The 15820-nt window shown below is 39.1% G+C and overlaps 1 protein-coding gene across 2 annotated transcripts in view; it reads right to left on the bottom strand.

The window, feature by feature from the left end:
* The window catches only part of CDADC1 (cytidine and dCMP deaminase domain containing 1), a 31189-nt gene that overhangs the window by 10016 nt on the left and 5353 nt on the right, over positions 1-15820 (bottom strand). Inside the window, exons 3-7 of one of the 2 annotated variants that reach the window (XM_086329111.1) lie at positions 15219-15293; positions 11989-12166; positions 8694-9263; positions 4614-4663; positions 1545-1714 (exon numbers count right to left, since the gene is read on the bottom strand). In XM_086329111.1, coding sequence (XP_086185237.1) covers positions 1545-1714; positions 4614-4663; positions 8694-9263; positions 11989-12166; positions 15219-15293 — 1043 coding nt within the window. The remainder of the gene's footprint in view (positions 1-1544; positions 1715-4613; positions 4664-8693; positions 9264-11988; positions 12167-15218; positions 15294-15820) is intronic. The other variant, XM_086329112.1, reaches the window with a different exon arrangement.

Genomic DNA, 15820 nt, shown 5'->3' with positions numbered 1-15820 from the left:
TAAAATTGAGCCGTTTTGGAAACATTTACAACATTATACACAATAATGATCAAGCCTTATTCTTGCTGAATTAGTCGATGCCAAGATTTTCAGTATTTAGACAACAAAGGAAATGAAAACAGAGGGAATAATGCTTTCTAAGTAGGAAACTCTTTATAAAGCCAGAATTACGGGCCAGAACTAACGCCTTCCCTGAGAATGTGCCACATGTGATGAGACATTAAGTCATCGTGGTAGCCCGAAGGTCTATCTCTCATCTGGTGCCTGAGAGATATTTAATAAATGCTTACTAAATGGATTAATGTTAGAGTTCTGTTTTGAGTTATAGTTCCCTTACTGCTTTTACCTCACGTAGGGTAATTTAACAAACACTTGGATTTGACAAAATGAAGCAAGTAAATCTGTAATGAAGAGTTCAAGGGAAAAAAACCTGTGTAGTGAAATTTTGCACGCCGGGGTAGTTTAGGACCTAGGATAGACGAGTTGTACTTCCGGGTTCTGTGGTTTACAAAGCTCTCGTTTGTATGCTCCCCAACCAGCCTTCCGCATCCATGTCCTCAGTTTAGAGTCTCATTCTCTTCCCCTGGACCAGGGAAGCAGAATTGTATGCATCTAGCCTGTTCAAACCGTACACCTGCAACCTAAGTAATCATTACTGTAGCTCTGTCAGTGTCTTTCCATTTGTCCACTACTTCCAAAGGAAGACTAAACTCCAAGTCTCCCTTGTCAGTCCCAAGCTGGCCCGCGGTCCAGCCTAACTGGAACATCTATGTTGCTAAACACTCAAGCATTTCCTGTCTTCTAGCCCACTGCTATGCCTCAGGCAAGAATGGTTTCCCTTCAAGTAAGCATCTTCAATTGCCACATCCTACCAAAGCTTTAAAGCTCAGCTCAAATGCCAGTTTCTCCATAAAGGTTTTCCCTCACACTCCCTCTCCATTTATTGCAGCCCCTGAATTTCCACCCACTTTGTGTTGGCCCTTCCCACACAACTGACCATGTTAGGTTGAGTACAGTCTTATATCCCACACTGGACTATAAACTCCTCAGGACACAAACCATGACTCATACAGATTTGAATCTCCCAAGAGCACCCACTAAACGGTAAATGCTGAGGAATATTTGTGGAAATTATCTAAATTAACATTAGAAGGAGGTAATACCAGCGATAAGCTCTAACAAAAACTATGTTAAAGCAATTTGGTTCATAATAAAATCTATATATTCATAAATATATGCTCAGAATTTAGAAAACAAAGGTGATCTTATAATGCAGAAATATGCAAGACCCTAAGGACACACTTGAAGCAGTTTTATCCTGGAGAGAGAAGGAAGAAAGGAAAAAAGATTTGCTCTGAAGGCCTGGAGGATCCCTGACAATGGCCTCTGTCATGTAGCAAAAACCAAGTACAACCAGAGGTATACTTCTGAAAAGAATATTTCTTGGAATTTTTAAAAAGGCAATAAATTACAGCAAAATGAAAGCTAATTTCAACTAACCCTTGCTACATTTTATACAAAATACACGCAAACGGATTTCATACCTAAATGTTAAGGCATTCTGTTCAGCATGTACGATGTATCTGAATTTCCTTATTTCTCTGTCTTTCTGTTTGTCATCCATGTGCGGAAAGTCAGCATACTCGGATCCAACAGGAAAAGCGTTATAACCGCATCCTATGAAGTACATGGCGCCTGTGCCATCACAACTTCTCTATGGAAAGTGAGCAAACCAACAAAGCTGTGTTCAACATTCTGAAAAGGCATCTTACATTGTATCTTTAAAGCCTAGCATCACACTTTGTAGAATGGATTCACTTTTCCATAATACACAATAAAGTTATGGCAAACCTAGACAGCGTATTAAAAAGCAGAGACCTAGCTGACAAAGGTCCATATAGTCAAAGCTATGGATTTTCCAGTAGTCATGTATGGATGTGAGAGTTGGACCATAAAGAAGGCTGAGTGCTGAAGAACTGATGCTTTCAAACTGTGGTGCTGGAGAAGACTCTTGAGAGTCCCGTGGACAGTAAGGAGCTCAAACCAGTCAATCCTATAGGAAATCAATCTTGAATATTCATTGGAAGGACTGAAGCTGAAGTGCCAATACTGTGGCCACCTGATGCAAAGAGCCGATTCATTTGAAAAGACCCTGATGCTGGGAAGAGTTGAGGGCAGGAGAAGGGGACGACAGAGGATGAGATGGCTGGGTGGCATCACTGACTTGATGGACGTGGGTTTGAGCAAACTCTGGGAGACAGGGAAGGGCAGGGAAGCCTGGAGTGCTATAGTCTGTGGGGTTGCAAAGAGTCGGACACGACTTAGTGACTCAACAATGAACAACAGTGATAAACTGAGCCATCAGAAAAATATAGTATTGGATTTTCCTTCAGCAGGGTGATCTTGTCAAAGTTAAATTTCAAGCAGGCTGATCATCTCTAGTATATAATATCAAGACAGTCCTTCATTTTAGCAGTTAGTGAAATACCAGCTTAATTCACAAACTGTTTCACTTGACTCAGACATCCCTCCCTGATTGGTTATAAGACCCTAGAGAACAGAAACCATGTTTTATACCGTCTTTCTGGCCCTTAAAGCATACCTATTATAGTGGTCCATACAGAGCAGGTACTCTATATTATTATAAATTATTGTTAAGTTATTATATGCTCTGTGCTGTGCTAGTTGTTAGCAAATCAGAAATTCCAAAAATATTTTGAACAATTTCTGTTTGGGGTTAAAAATGTGCTATTATATACATAGTTGGAAAATCTATAATGTATTTTCCTTTCATCTTTATGTTTACTGAGCCTCTATTGTGTATATATGTGTGTGTGTATATATGTGTGTGTGTGTGTGTGTATAAATAATAGAACTTCCTACATTAAGTGGCATTTTTCTTTATCCTGGTCAGTGGCATATTAGGTGTTAATATGAATGCTTTATCAACTCTAAGAGTAAAATATTTAATAAACCAAACCTGTTCATAATAGTTTGGAAAATGCTATAAACCTCACTAAATTTCAATATATTAATATTATAATTACTCATATGATAGTATCAACAGTATCATATTTACTGTCTCCTAGCTCCATTCCTTCTCAACACATCCCCATAATTTCAAGTCCTCATCATCTTTTTTCTTAATCTCCCTACTTCCTGTCTAGCCCCACTTTATTTTTAAAATGCAAATCTGATCATTTTCCCACTTAAGATGTTCTTAGACTGCACTGTCCAATACAGTGGCCATTGGGCACACGTGGTCAGTGCAAACTGAGAGCGGCCAGAAGATGCCCCGGAGAAGGAAACAGCAACTCACTCCAGGGTTCCTGCCTGGGAGACTCACGGACAGAGGGGCCTGGGGGCCACGGTCCATGGGGTCGCAGAAGAGCCTGACACGACTGAAAGTGACTGCTACTGCTGCTGCTGCTAAGTCGCGGCAGTCGTGTCTGACTCTGTGTGACCCCAGAGACAGCAGCCCACCAGGCGCCCCCGTCCCTGGGATTCTCCAGGCTAGAACACTGGAGTGGGCTGCCATTTCCTTCTCCAATGCATGAAAGTGAAAAGTGAAAAGTGAAAAGTCGCTCAGTCGTGTCCGACTCTTAGCGACCCCATGGACTGCAGCCTACCAGGCTCCTCTGTCCATGGGATTTTCCAGGCAAGAGTATGGGAGTGGGGTGCCACTGCCTTCTCCAACTGAAGTGACTAAACAACAACAAATAAGTATAAAACACGCACAGAATTATAAAGACTCAATACTCCTCTCAAATGCAAAATATTTTATTAAAAATATTAACCAATATTTTTATATTGGTTACATGCTGAAATGGTAATATTTCTCAACAGGTGATTAAGTATATTCCTAAAATTAATTCACCTGTTCCTTATTTTTTTTAATGTGGCTCCTAAGAACTTTTAAATCATGTATGTGGCTTGCTTTTTATTTCTGCTGGTTAGTGCGATGCTAGGGCATCCCCACTGTCTAAAAGATAAAGTCTAAACTCTCCATGGTATATGAAGTTCTTCACGGTGCAGCCTAATGTTTTTGCTATTCTACTAGACATAGGACTCTGGACTCCAATGTGCCAAATCACTTGCATTTCCCCATATTCCTACGCACTACCTCTGCGTGTTGCCCTCCGAGTCCCACTAACTTGCTGTGCTGATGAACTCCTCCTCATTATTCAAGACTAATAGCAGCCGACCTCCTCCAAGAATGCGTTACTTATTTGTCCAAGCAGAGTAAGAGGCCTCCTCTATGCTCTCACGGCGTCATGTTATGATTACAGCTATATGCCCGTCTCCTTTTCACCTCCGTCTCCATCACTAGACTGTAAGGCCATGAAGGGTGGGATATGTGGCCTGTAACTCCCCACTGTTCACGGGGGCACAGAGTCTACCCTGTCCTGTGGAAGTTGAATGAAGGTTTATTAAATGAATGTATCTATCTAGAAAACTGCTGAAAGAAAGCGCAAATGTTTTTAGAACTTAATAAATAAATACCCTAATAAATATTAATCCCCATGGGTCAACAAAATGTCATACACTTAAGATCAAAATATGTTAAACAAAATCAAGTTTAAATGATTATAAAGAATTAATTTCACACTTACAGATTTTCCTTCCGCCCAGATGACTGCCCCGACTCCTGTTTTATGATCCTCTGAAAGATACATGGCATGTGACTCAGTGAAAACCAATGATCTGTTAGTTTCAGAAATAGATTTGTTTTTCCAAAAATAATAAACATGTATTTATTGAAATACACTTCATAAATGTAGCAGCAATCCTTGACAACCTCACTAATTATGGAAAAGTATGAGAATACTGTCAAGCATAGACTATGGGAGCTAGGGATGAACTAATTAAAGACAGTGTCACTGCCAACCCAGTCATAGACGATGTGTGTGCAGAGATCACTGCAGTAGCAGTGCCCACACTCGGGTGACTTCAAAGCTGTAACCAGACTTTAGGGTAACTTTACTCAATCTCCACCAAGTCAGGTTTTAAATACCTATTTCTAATAGATGATGAAAGTAAGACAGAAGTTCCTGAACTAATGGATTTGGTGTAATAAACCATTCACAACAATCAAATCTGTCTTCTCCTAGTATTTTTTGTACTCTATCAAGGAAAACACATTTCATGGATGTGTTCTTCCTATGAAAAAAGTTCAAACTCATAAACATATACCCTTATGGGCCTTCACATATATATATATATTGCTGGTAGGTACATGAAAGGAATTTTAATTTACACAAAATGATGTCCTTTCCCTGACCTTCAGAGTTTACCATGTGGGGAGAAGAATGCCAAGTTGTTGACGTGATGCTCGTTTCTAAATCAAGTGGTAGAAGTTATAAATATTAGATTAAAATTTCCCTGCAGAACCAATTGAATTACTCTGCAACAAGCAAAGCTGTATTTCTTTAAACTATTAACCTTAAACAGAAAATACAAAACCAAAATAGAAATTCTACATATTCAAAGTAAGTGATTAAGATTTAGGTCTCTTCACCCAACCTGCTTGCCTTCCTCTGACATGAAGAATTTCGTAACCAAGACTTCCGTTCCCTGCATACCTGAGTCCCTACACTCATGAAGCTCATGTCTGGTGTGGGAGGAAGGTGGTAACAAGAGTCTAAAAGCAAAGGCAGTGTGCTGGGCTATAAAGGAAAGGAGTGTGATGCCGAGGAACAGGGTGGCAGGAATGCAATTTAGAGGTGGAGACTGTCAGCAAAGGGATTTGGGGATAAACAAAGTCTTGTGCCTTCCAAGATCTTCAGAATATAACATGGTGAGAAAAGAACATAATTATGGCTTTATGCTCATTTCTAAGGCAAGTTGCAGAAGCTAAAAATGAAAACCTCTAAGTAAAACTGTACTTAATACATGCATAAATCTGGAACAAAAAATGAAAAACTCATAGAAATTCTTCAAATCCCAAGTTTTTAATTTTAAAAGTTAAAAATATTAACTTTATCTAGAGAGCTCAGGGCAGTGACTAACATATGGTAAAAGCTCAAAAAGGGTTTGCTAAATGAAAAAAACAGAGTAATATGATTTTAATGAAATAAGAATATCTATTTGCTGGGTGGGGGGGGCAGAAATTCTTCATATCAAGTCTACTTTTCCTACCACTGACACTAAGCATTCTTCATATTATTATTTTTTAGTCCAGGAGCCACCTTTTCTGTTTCAGTCTAAGGACAGACTAAATCTTGTCAAGAGGGGGAAAAAATGTGATTAAAAAAATTTTTTTCTTCTTTTTTTTTTAGAATTTTATTTATGGCTGTGCTGGGTCTTTGTTGCTGTCCAAGCTTTTCTCTAACTGCGGTGAGCGGGGGCTATTCTCTAGTTGCTGTGCGAGAGCTTCTCACTGAGGTGGCTTCTCGTTGCAGAGCATGGGCTCTCCTCTTGGCCGCCCAGGCTTCAGCAGCTGGGGCACACGGGCTCAGCAGCTGCAGCTCCCGGGCTCTACAGCACAGGTTCAATAGTTGTAGCATATGGGCTTAGTTGTCCCAAGGCATGTGGATTTCCTGGATCAGGGATTGAAGTCGTGTCTCCTGCATTGGCAGGCAGGTTCTTTCCACTGAGCCACTAGGGAAGCCTCCCAAAACATGATTTTTAAACTAAGCTCCACTGTTTAGCTAAGGTTAGTTTCACCAAGAGAATATACTTTACTACATGTCTTTTGAAATCGGAATAAAATTTCATCCATATACAATGGAGTAGGTTTCACCCAGCCCTCAAGGTTGGATGACAGATGAGGTAATTTCTCAAAAATCTTTTCACATCTGTAATTTTTATGTAAAACTTCTTTAAAAAAATTCTTTCATGTCTATAAATTGCTACCCAGGATCTGCTCATTCACAGGGTTTTCTCTGTATACCCTTGAAGGAAAGGTCAACTTGTAATCACTGAGCCAAACTCCTCGGACCCTTTGATCACCCAAAGTCAGAGGACTCTATGCTATTATTCTGGAACACAAGTGTGGTTATTTTCACTCCCAATACTGTGGTCACATCAGGGTTTGTCCAAGTGTGGTCCACAGACCAACTGCATCAGAACCATTGGATGCTTGTTCAAAAAGCAGACTCCTGACTCCCATGGAAACTCCCTGAATTAACCTCTCCAAGGGAGGCAGCAGAGTTGGGAACGTAGACTTCTCATGTGCATCGCCTCAACTGAAAGTTGAGAACCGCTGAGTTATGATTTGAAACAGTTAAGCCTTCTTGGCTATGTCACCCTACTTTCATCATCAACATTGTGTGGTTCAGGAGGAAGGCATGATTGTCAGCTTTGGAAAACACCTAGTCTAACGGAAAACAGGACATAAAAAGAAATAAAAACTCACACTTAAACCAGATAGTTAAGATTAGATGCCCTTCAGTTGTTTGGCATCATACAGTTTGTGCCTGTAGCAGAATCAAATTCTTTTAAGGTGATGATTAACCCTGTTGAATGTTGGAATCCCTTGCAGAATTTTAAAAATTCACAGGCCTAGGACACACCCACAGGGACCAGGCTTAGAGTGTCTGGGTTAGAATTTGAGCATTTGTACTGAGAACTTCCCTGGTGGCTCAGATGGTAAAGCATCTGCCTACAATGTGGGAGACCTGGCTTCAACCCCTGAGTCAGGAAGATCCTCTGGAGAAGGAAATGGCAACCCACTCTAGTATTCTTGCCTGGAAAATCCCATGGGCAGAGGAGCCTGGTGGGCTACAGTCTATGGGGTCGCAAAGAGTCGGACACGACTGTGACTAAACTTTCACTTTAAGTTTCTATGGTGACCCTGACAAGCTGCCTTTTGCAAACCTCCATTTTACTGAAATTACTTCAACCCGTGGTCTCTGTTGAGCATGTACTGCAGACCAGTGCATCTGTATGGACTTTTTCTGAAGATTTTCTCTATCCTCCTTCTCTTCTTGGAATAAATTTTAAAATTCCTACTATAGCCCACTCACCAGGCATTCCTCTGCTGCTCCTTCTGCCGGAATTTTCTTTTCCCTATTTCAAAGTCGCATTTTAAAAAGTGATCATCATTCTACTTTCAAAAATGTTATGTCTGGTAAGATGTAAAAACACTATTCTGTAACTGGAAATATAGATACCACCCTTTATCATGGTAAGGTAAAATTCCCAAGTAATATTTTCCTTCTTCACATACATACTCATGTACAACTTAATAAAGTTAAAAATGTTTGATTTCTCCCCTTGCTGTTTGAAAACATATCAGAAATTGGAAGAATCTGCCAAATTTTCTTCGATTCTACTGGTTATTTGAAATTCATATTTTAAAGATTTTTCTAAGTTTTTACTAAATATTGAATAGATATATTGAGTAGTTAAAAAAAGAGGAATAATTCTGGTTCTCTCTCTCTCTTTTTGTCCTTTCTCTAGTGGAGGGCTCATTCAACTGGGAAATGATAAAAGCAAGCAGCAGAAAGGGCTGAATTAGATCCTGATTTATAAATGCAGCATCCAATATAGGCCACAAGAAATCCTAAAACTGCTCTAAGAAAGAGTTGTCTACTCAAGGGTCTCATTAACTTCTCTATATTGGTATGAGCAGCAACACTTTAGTATCTAAGAGTCAATAAACGCTACGAGAAGTGAAATGAACACCACTTTATGTCTGACACAAATACGACCCCATCAACCCCGATTTAGGAACTAAGCGTGTAACTCACCAGTTCGATATGCCAGTAACCTGGCCTGAATCATGCAGTGCCTTGCAATTTCTTGTGGCAAACTTTGATTGTGAATTTCATTACTGTGTTCGGTGTTGCCACAATAAAATCCGTAGTGTTTAAAGTTGGGCACGCTGGAAGCTACTGCGGCCAGAAGAAGGACAAGGTCTTTCATGTTCTGCCTTAGATTGCTAAAGTACGGATTCTCACACAAGTTCTCCAAACCTATAGTCATCAGTATTTGCTTATGCATTTCTTCATTGGAAACCAAAAATATCATTTCATATTCTTTTATTCTCTCTTGTTTACATTCAGAATAAAAATCAAAGTTAGTGTCTGGCAATGTTTTGGAAATTTTTTGAATAAAGTCACATTTGTAAGAGGTCTCTTCTACAAACTGCACCATGTAACAGACCAAAGGCTGAAGTAAGACACACACGTGGGCCCGACTGTTTGACTTCAGTCTTTCCACTGCTTTGGCATCTAACTTTGCGTCTTCGAAACCAGAAGCCTCAGTGAGCAAACTTATTTCTGGGTCAGCAGGCCAATATGAAATTCGATTAACTCCAGCTGAAATAAAAAATATGAAAGTTAGTTAGCAGATGCCTGCCGAAATTAAGGGTTTTCTTGATAAATCCATCATATCATTGCAGTTGATCCTGAGGTCCCAGTGTAATAAATGTCTACTACCAAATCACCAGTAATATAGCCTGAGTGTTGGCAAACTATGGCCACAGGCCAAATCTGTCCCGTTGCCTACTTTTGTACAGCTTGCGGGTCAAGAATGGCTTTCACAGTTTTTAAATAGTTGAGAAAAAAAAGTACTTGTAACACAATGAAAATTATATAAAATTCAATTTTCAGTGCCCATAAAGATTAGTGGGAACACAGACATACCTAATCACTGACATATTCTCATTGTTTCTGTACTACAATGGATTAGCTGAGAGCTGAATAGCTGTATGAATACGATACAGCCTGCAAAGCCTAAAATACTCACTATGTGGCCCTTTATAGGAAATGTTTGCTGACAACAAAGCCCGTGGGAAGCATCTATGCAATCAATGGTTTTGCTAAGTGTGGTCCCAAAGCCCAGAGCTAGGAAGATGTACCAGAGTCCTCCAAGTAATGAAATGGCTGCTTCCAGAAATAGTGCAGCATAACTGATATTGACTAGAGTTTTGAACCTAAAATAAACAATTCATCCATGCATGAAAAATGTACTGGTACTTTAAACTCTTTCTCTGGGAAGCTCGTCTAAGAAAATATTTGAAGTAAAGACAAAAAATAAAAATTCATGTACGTATATGTTTAGTGCAGCATTGTTTAAAACCGTAAAAATAGAAAAAATCTAAATGGCCAAAACAGGGGAACAGTTTAACACATGACAGTCCTCCTCATAATAAAATATACAGTTATCCAAAACATCCACAAAGAATTTATAACGTGACGGGAGCAGGGAAGCAGGGGGAGAGGAAGAAGTGTGAACTGCTTTTACGAATACAAAATTAAAGACAAAACAACAAACTAGAAGGAACATTGTTCAGTCAACGTAGCAGAGGAATAGTTAGTCATTTTAACATGGGCTGCTGTGCTTAGTGGCTCAGTCGTGTCTGACACTTTGCGATCTGATGGGCTGTAGCCCGCCAGGCTCCTCTGTCCATGGGATTCTCCAGGCAAGAATACTGGAGGGGGTTGCCATGCCCTCTTCCAGGGGGATCTTTCTGACCCGCATCAAACCCAGAAGCAGGATCAAACCCAGCAGTACTACAGGTGGATTCTTTACCACTGAGCCACCAAGGAGTCCCATCTTTAACATACAGAGATCGAAATTCTTGAGAGCACATGTGAATTGACAAGAGAGAAAGTAAATTTACAAAAGAGAAAGCAAAACTGAATAACAAACATGAAAACAGTTTTAAATTTGTGTTTGGAACTGAACAACAAGATGCCAGATACAGAAACACATAAACGTTCATCAATTAATTAGTATTTAAAACAAAGAAACCCCTTTGCTCATGTCTCATATAATTTCCATTAGAAAAGGCATTTATTTTTTTATCATTGTGCCCAGAGGTGAATAGCCAGATGGCCCACAGGTTTTCTATATTCAAAATAATAAACATCTGAGTTGAACAAATGCACATTTCTATCTACTCCTTGCTACTACAGACTCTTACTGTGGCTTGGGCTGGAAGGTAACTGTGAAGGCCTCCTTTGAAGGAGGCTCTAGCATGTGACCACTTCTTCTGGAAGTGCCTATAGCTCAAGGGAACTCCCCTTACCACCAATCTGATCTTTACTCTCCTGCACTGGCAGGCAGATTCCTTACCACTAGCCACTTGGGAAGCCCATGTAAAAGATGCACCATTTTTTAAATAGGTAAATGGTCTGGATACATACCTAGGTGCAAAACAGAATCATAAACACAAAGATTAGAGAGGAGCCCAGTGTGTATAGATAGCTATACATTAATTCTTTGTGCTCCTCCTTCCAAGGGGTAGAGTAGTCACTGGAAGGCAGCCACCCAGCCAGGAATACAGTTCCCACAATGCACGCGAACAAAAATGATGTCTGTGACTTCCAGGCCAGGGTTTTTAAAAAACAGGTATGCTTTCTCTTGCTTTCCCTAGTGGCTCGATGGTAAAGAATATGCCTGCCAACACAGGAGACTCGGGTTTGATCCCTGAGGTGGGAAGATTCCCTGGAGAAGTAAATGGCAACCCACTCCAGTATTCATGCCTGGGAAATCCCATGGACAGAGGAGCCTGGTGGGCTACAGTCCCACGAGGTCACAAAAGAAGCAGACAAGACTTAGAGGCTAAACAACAGTAACAAAGCAACATTTTTTAAACATTCAAAGAGTCGGACACTACTTAATGACTAAACAAAAACATGCCTGCTCTCCTCTGTCTCTAGATACAGGAGAGGCCAGTAGGGATTCCAGGAGCTTACGACAGAAGATGCTGAGGCCCACACATCAACCACAGAATAGCTGGCTGCTGTTTGATAACACCTGCACTGGACTATTACATGCATGATGAGTGTCTAATATATTAAGCCACTGAAATGTTGTTGGTGTTTGTTAAAGTAGCTAGTATTAGTCTACCAGTACACTGAGGGTCACCTAACTAGTGACACAGCTGAGACCAGAATACATCTTTTCCGATTGTTCTTCTTACAGTATATCAAACTGTCTTCAGATACATATGTATATTTTAAAATTATATTAGGCAATTTGACTTGTTCTCAGATAAATGCTATTAATCCCCAACAAAGCCTTATCTACACTTACCATTTACAATCATTTTCAAACAAGCAGAACATGGCTTTCTGGAAAAATAGAGATCACAGTTTTTCAGCTTTGACCCATGTTTTATCAGAGCAATTTTCCCAGCATGTAAATCTTCACTTGAACAGTGGAGACCAACAATTTTCATATTTTTCACCACCACAAGACCAGTTCTCTTCACCTATATTAAGATATAAAATAGTAATTTATTTTATAATATCTAATGATCATCTCATGGATTATACTTGATGTATGAATAAAATGAAAGTTTAATTCTTCATCTGAACATAGTTTGAACAAATACACATTTCTCATTAGGTCCAAAAAATTTTCTGAAGGTTTAAAATGTTGACTTTACACCAGAAGTCTTCTAAATCTAGGCTTTCTTAACCAAACAAGCATTCAATTATCACAAATTTATCCTAGTAAAAAATGAATTACTTTTTACCCTAGTAAAGGGCAATAATGAAGTTGATTTGACTTGTTTCTTATAACATCTAGCCTAAGACTACTTAGTATTAAGGTTCTAGATAGTAAGAAGGAAAATTTTGGCAAACCTGTGATTTTACACATGGGTAAGTGAAGCCCAGAAAATTTACATGACTTTCTGAAAGACTCACAGATGGTAAAAGCCAGAACTAAATCAGAGGTCATCTTAAATTAAAAAAAAATTTTTTTAATTGGAATATAGTTGATTTACAATGCTGTATTAGTTACTGCTGTAAAGCAAAGTGATTCAGTTATACATATATACATTCATTTTTTTATATACACTCTTTTCCATTATGGTTTACAATAGGATACTGAATATAGTTTTCTATGCCAATTAATAGGACCTTGCTGTTTATCCATTCTATATAGATAAAAGTTTACATCTACTAACTAAAAAATTTTTAACTTATCATATTTTACTTTTTATTCTTATTTATTTACTTATTTGGCTTCAGCATGTGGGATTTTAGTTCCCTGACCGGCAGCTGAACCTGTGCCCTCTGCATTGGGAGCACAGTGTCTTAACCACTGGACCACGAGGGCAGTCCCTAAAATATTTTAAATGCTGACTAAAATAAGATAATTCTCAACTTCTTTCTAACAAATGATTCTACTAATTTTTAAGACTATGGCAGTCTAGACTAACGTGGTTAGGATTCACCTTCCACAAAAATATAGGTTATTTATAATTTTTAAAATGTTTAAAAACATATATTCAAGCTCAAGGAAAGGAAGACATAACCTCGGGTGTTAGAAAGGAGAGAGAACTCAAAGCGAGAGCAGTCAGCCACAGCCGTCTCAGCGGTCTCCCGCCCACAGTAAGGGCTGGGCTGACTTTTATTTTTCAGTCCCAAAAGCTGGGCATGGGCTGGAGGGCTAAAGAGTGGTTCCTTTAAACCTAAGGTGACCTAATTTATACAGATACTAATCAAAAAGGCAGCTGTAACAATATTACATCAGATAAAACACATTAAGGTTAAAAATCAGTTCTGCGTGTGCCACAAAATAGCTGTTTTCACAGCAAAAGATTCTGAAGGAAGGGACATAAAACTAATCCTTGGGTTCATAAGGGATTTCACAATATGAGGGGGACTTGGGCTGAGAACACAGTGTCCATTATTCCCTATTCCCTTTCAAAAGATTTTACTCTAAAGTTATTCCCAAGAGGACACGTTTGAACTCACTTTCAAGACGAGACCAAACTAAAAGAGCCAAGTTTCGGTTTCAGTTATGAGTATAAATTTCTGTAACAGTGGAAAATGAGACTCAGTGGAATATCTAAAAATCATTCTTAAAAAATGAAGCATTACTCATCACTTAATTTTTTTATTGGAACAATCTTTCAGGCTACATTTATCACTTTTTTGTTGAGAGTACTTTTTACTTTCGAAAATATCTTTTTTTCTTCCCATTTTGTTTCTAGCCAGGGCCAAAACCTCAAGTTTGAGACCAGGATTCTTCCATCCCAAATTTAAAGCCAATAAAGGCCTCTGTTGCATTCCATTCTGGGACTTCTGCTTACTCCGACTCCCAGAACTAAATCTTTGCAGTGAGTCACTGTTCTGGATCCTGATTTTGCTTCACTTCTCTAACATCTTGACAAGTCGTCTATGTAAACCTAATCACAGAGTTTTACAGTAAAACAGAAGTGAAAGAGGACAGTCTGTTTTGTATACATTCACTACTTTTTTCCTTTTTTCTTTCTTATAACTAAAAACATCTACATATTCTAAAACAAATAATTTCTATATTCTTGTTGGGCATTTTCAAGACTCACTCTCAGAAATAACCAGAAGTCTCCAGGAATGTACATCAAGGTAACTTTTTTGAACAACACAAATGTACAACAAGGTAACTTTTTTCAAAATGTGAATGTTTTGTCTCTACTCCACACCTGATGAATCACAGAGTCTCTCTGGAAAACCCAAAAGATTAAGATGGCAAGGAAATACCAGGCATATTAAAAAGAATGAGGCTCATCTGGTCAGGTCTGGGCTTTGATGTTACTCTACTTATAAGCTAGTAAGTTGGCCTGGTGCTGTTCCATAGATGCTAGCAGAAGACATCCTATGTCAGAAATGATGACTATGGTTCATGTACAGCAAGCAGGGCGAGCCTCATGTCTGCAACGGTCCCCTTGCCCACAAGGGGTCATGTGGACAGGCCTATATGGATTTCTAGACACAGAGTGAGCTAGCTGCGTCACAGGACAGGAATACTGCGCTCGGGAATTCTGCTGTGTTTTATTGAGAATAGTGCAAACCTGTTCTATGTCCCAGAGAGAGACATTACTTCAACCCTCAAGGTTACCTGCTGCAAACTCAACTCCTGAGAAATGGCCTGGGCAAAGCGAGCGAGGGCCTTGCATTCTTGCCAAGACCAGCAGGATGTGTTGGAGTTTGAGAGAATATGGAAGAGTGTTTCTCAACACATTCTATATGAACTCACATGGGAAGGTGACGAGAGTGAAATTTGAAAATGTTAAAAAAAAAAAAAAAAGAGCAAGATATAGGAACAGATTATAGATTATATAATCCTATCTGGTCTCACCTCCCCACCCCCAGCCTTTGGAGAAACATACATAGTCTTGTAAATGTATGATTTTTAGAAAGATACACAAAAACTCTCCTGGAAATGGGAATGGGGAACTTGAATATAAAAGAAACTTTTATTCTACTTTGTATCATCCCTTTTGCTTTGTTATTATGAACATGTCTTTTTTTTAAATCATAAAAATGCACCTGTTTTTTGTCAGCAGATACTCTGGCCATCTCTTCATTGTCTCCTAAGGGTCCATGCTTTCCTTCCTCCTTTTCCTAATTAAAAGCAGATTAAGGGGTGGGGGAAGGATTAGTACATAAAATGTGATTAATTCAATATTTCCTATGTAAAGAACAGGAAGTGGAGGAAGCAGTGATGTTGGTAATGAAATGATGGAGGTGTGGGGGGTGGTAGTGGTAATGCTGACTATGTACGATGATAATAATAATACCTAACAGTTACCATGTATCTGGTCCTAAATCACCTTCTTTAATTTTCCCAGCTTTTACAAAGTAGCTATGATTATTCTCATTTTCCAGATGAAGAAACTGTGGATAGAGATAAAATATCTCAACCATGGTCACAGAGCTAATAAATGGGTAAGCAGGGATCCGAGCCCCTAATCCATTGTCTTCATCATTATGCTACATTACTTCTGTCCTGGAAAGGTATGTGAGGTCTTTCAGCATAAAGATAAGGTCCCAGAGGACACCATGGGAAGAGCTGGGAGAGAAAGACAATACATGATGTATACAGAAACATGAGGGAACAATGCAGTTATTCTAAAGTCTTAATGAAGTAA

The sequence above is a fragment of the Bos grunniens genome, chromosome 12 (assembly GCF_055505025.1).
Source record: "Bos grunniens cultivar Pamir isolate PY7600 chromosome 12, Bosgru_T2T1.0, whole genome shotgun sequence".
NCBI classification, from domain to species: Eukaryota; Metazoa; Chordata; class Mammalia; order Artiodactyla; family Bovidae; genus Bos; species Bos grunniens.
The sequence above is the reverse complement of the archived record's forward strand: the minus strand, read 5'-3'. Positions and strand labels throughout refer to the sequence as shown.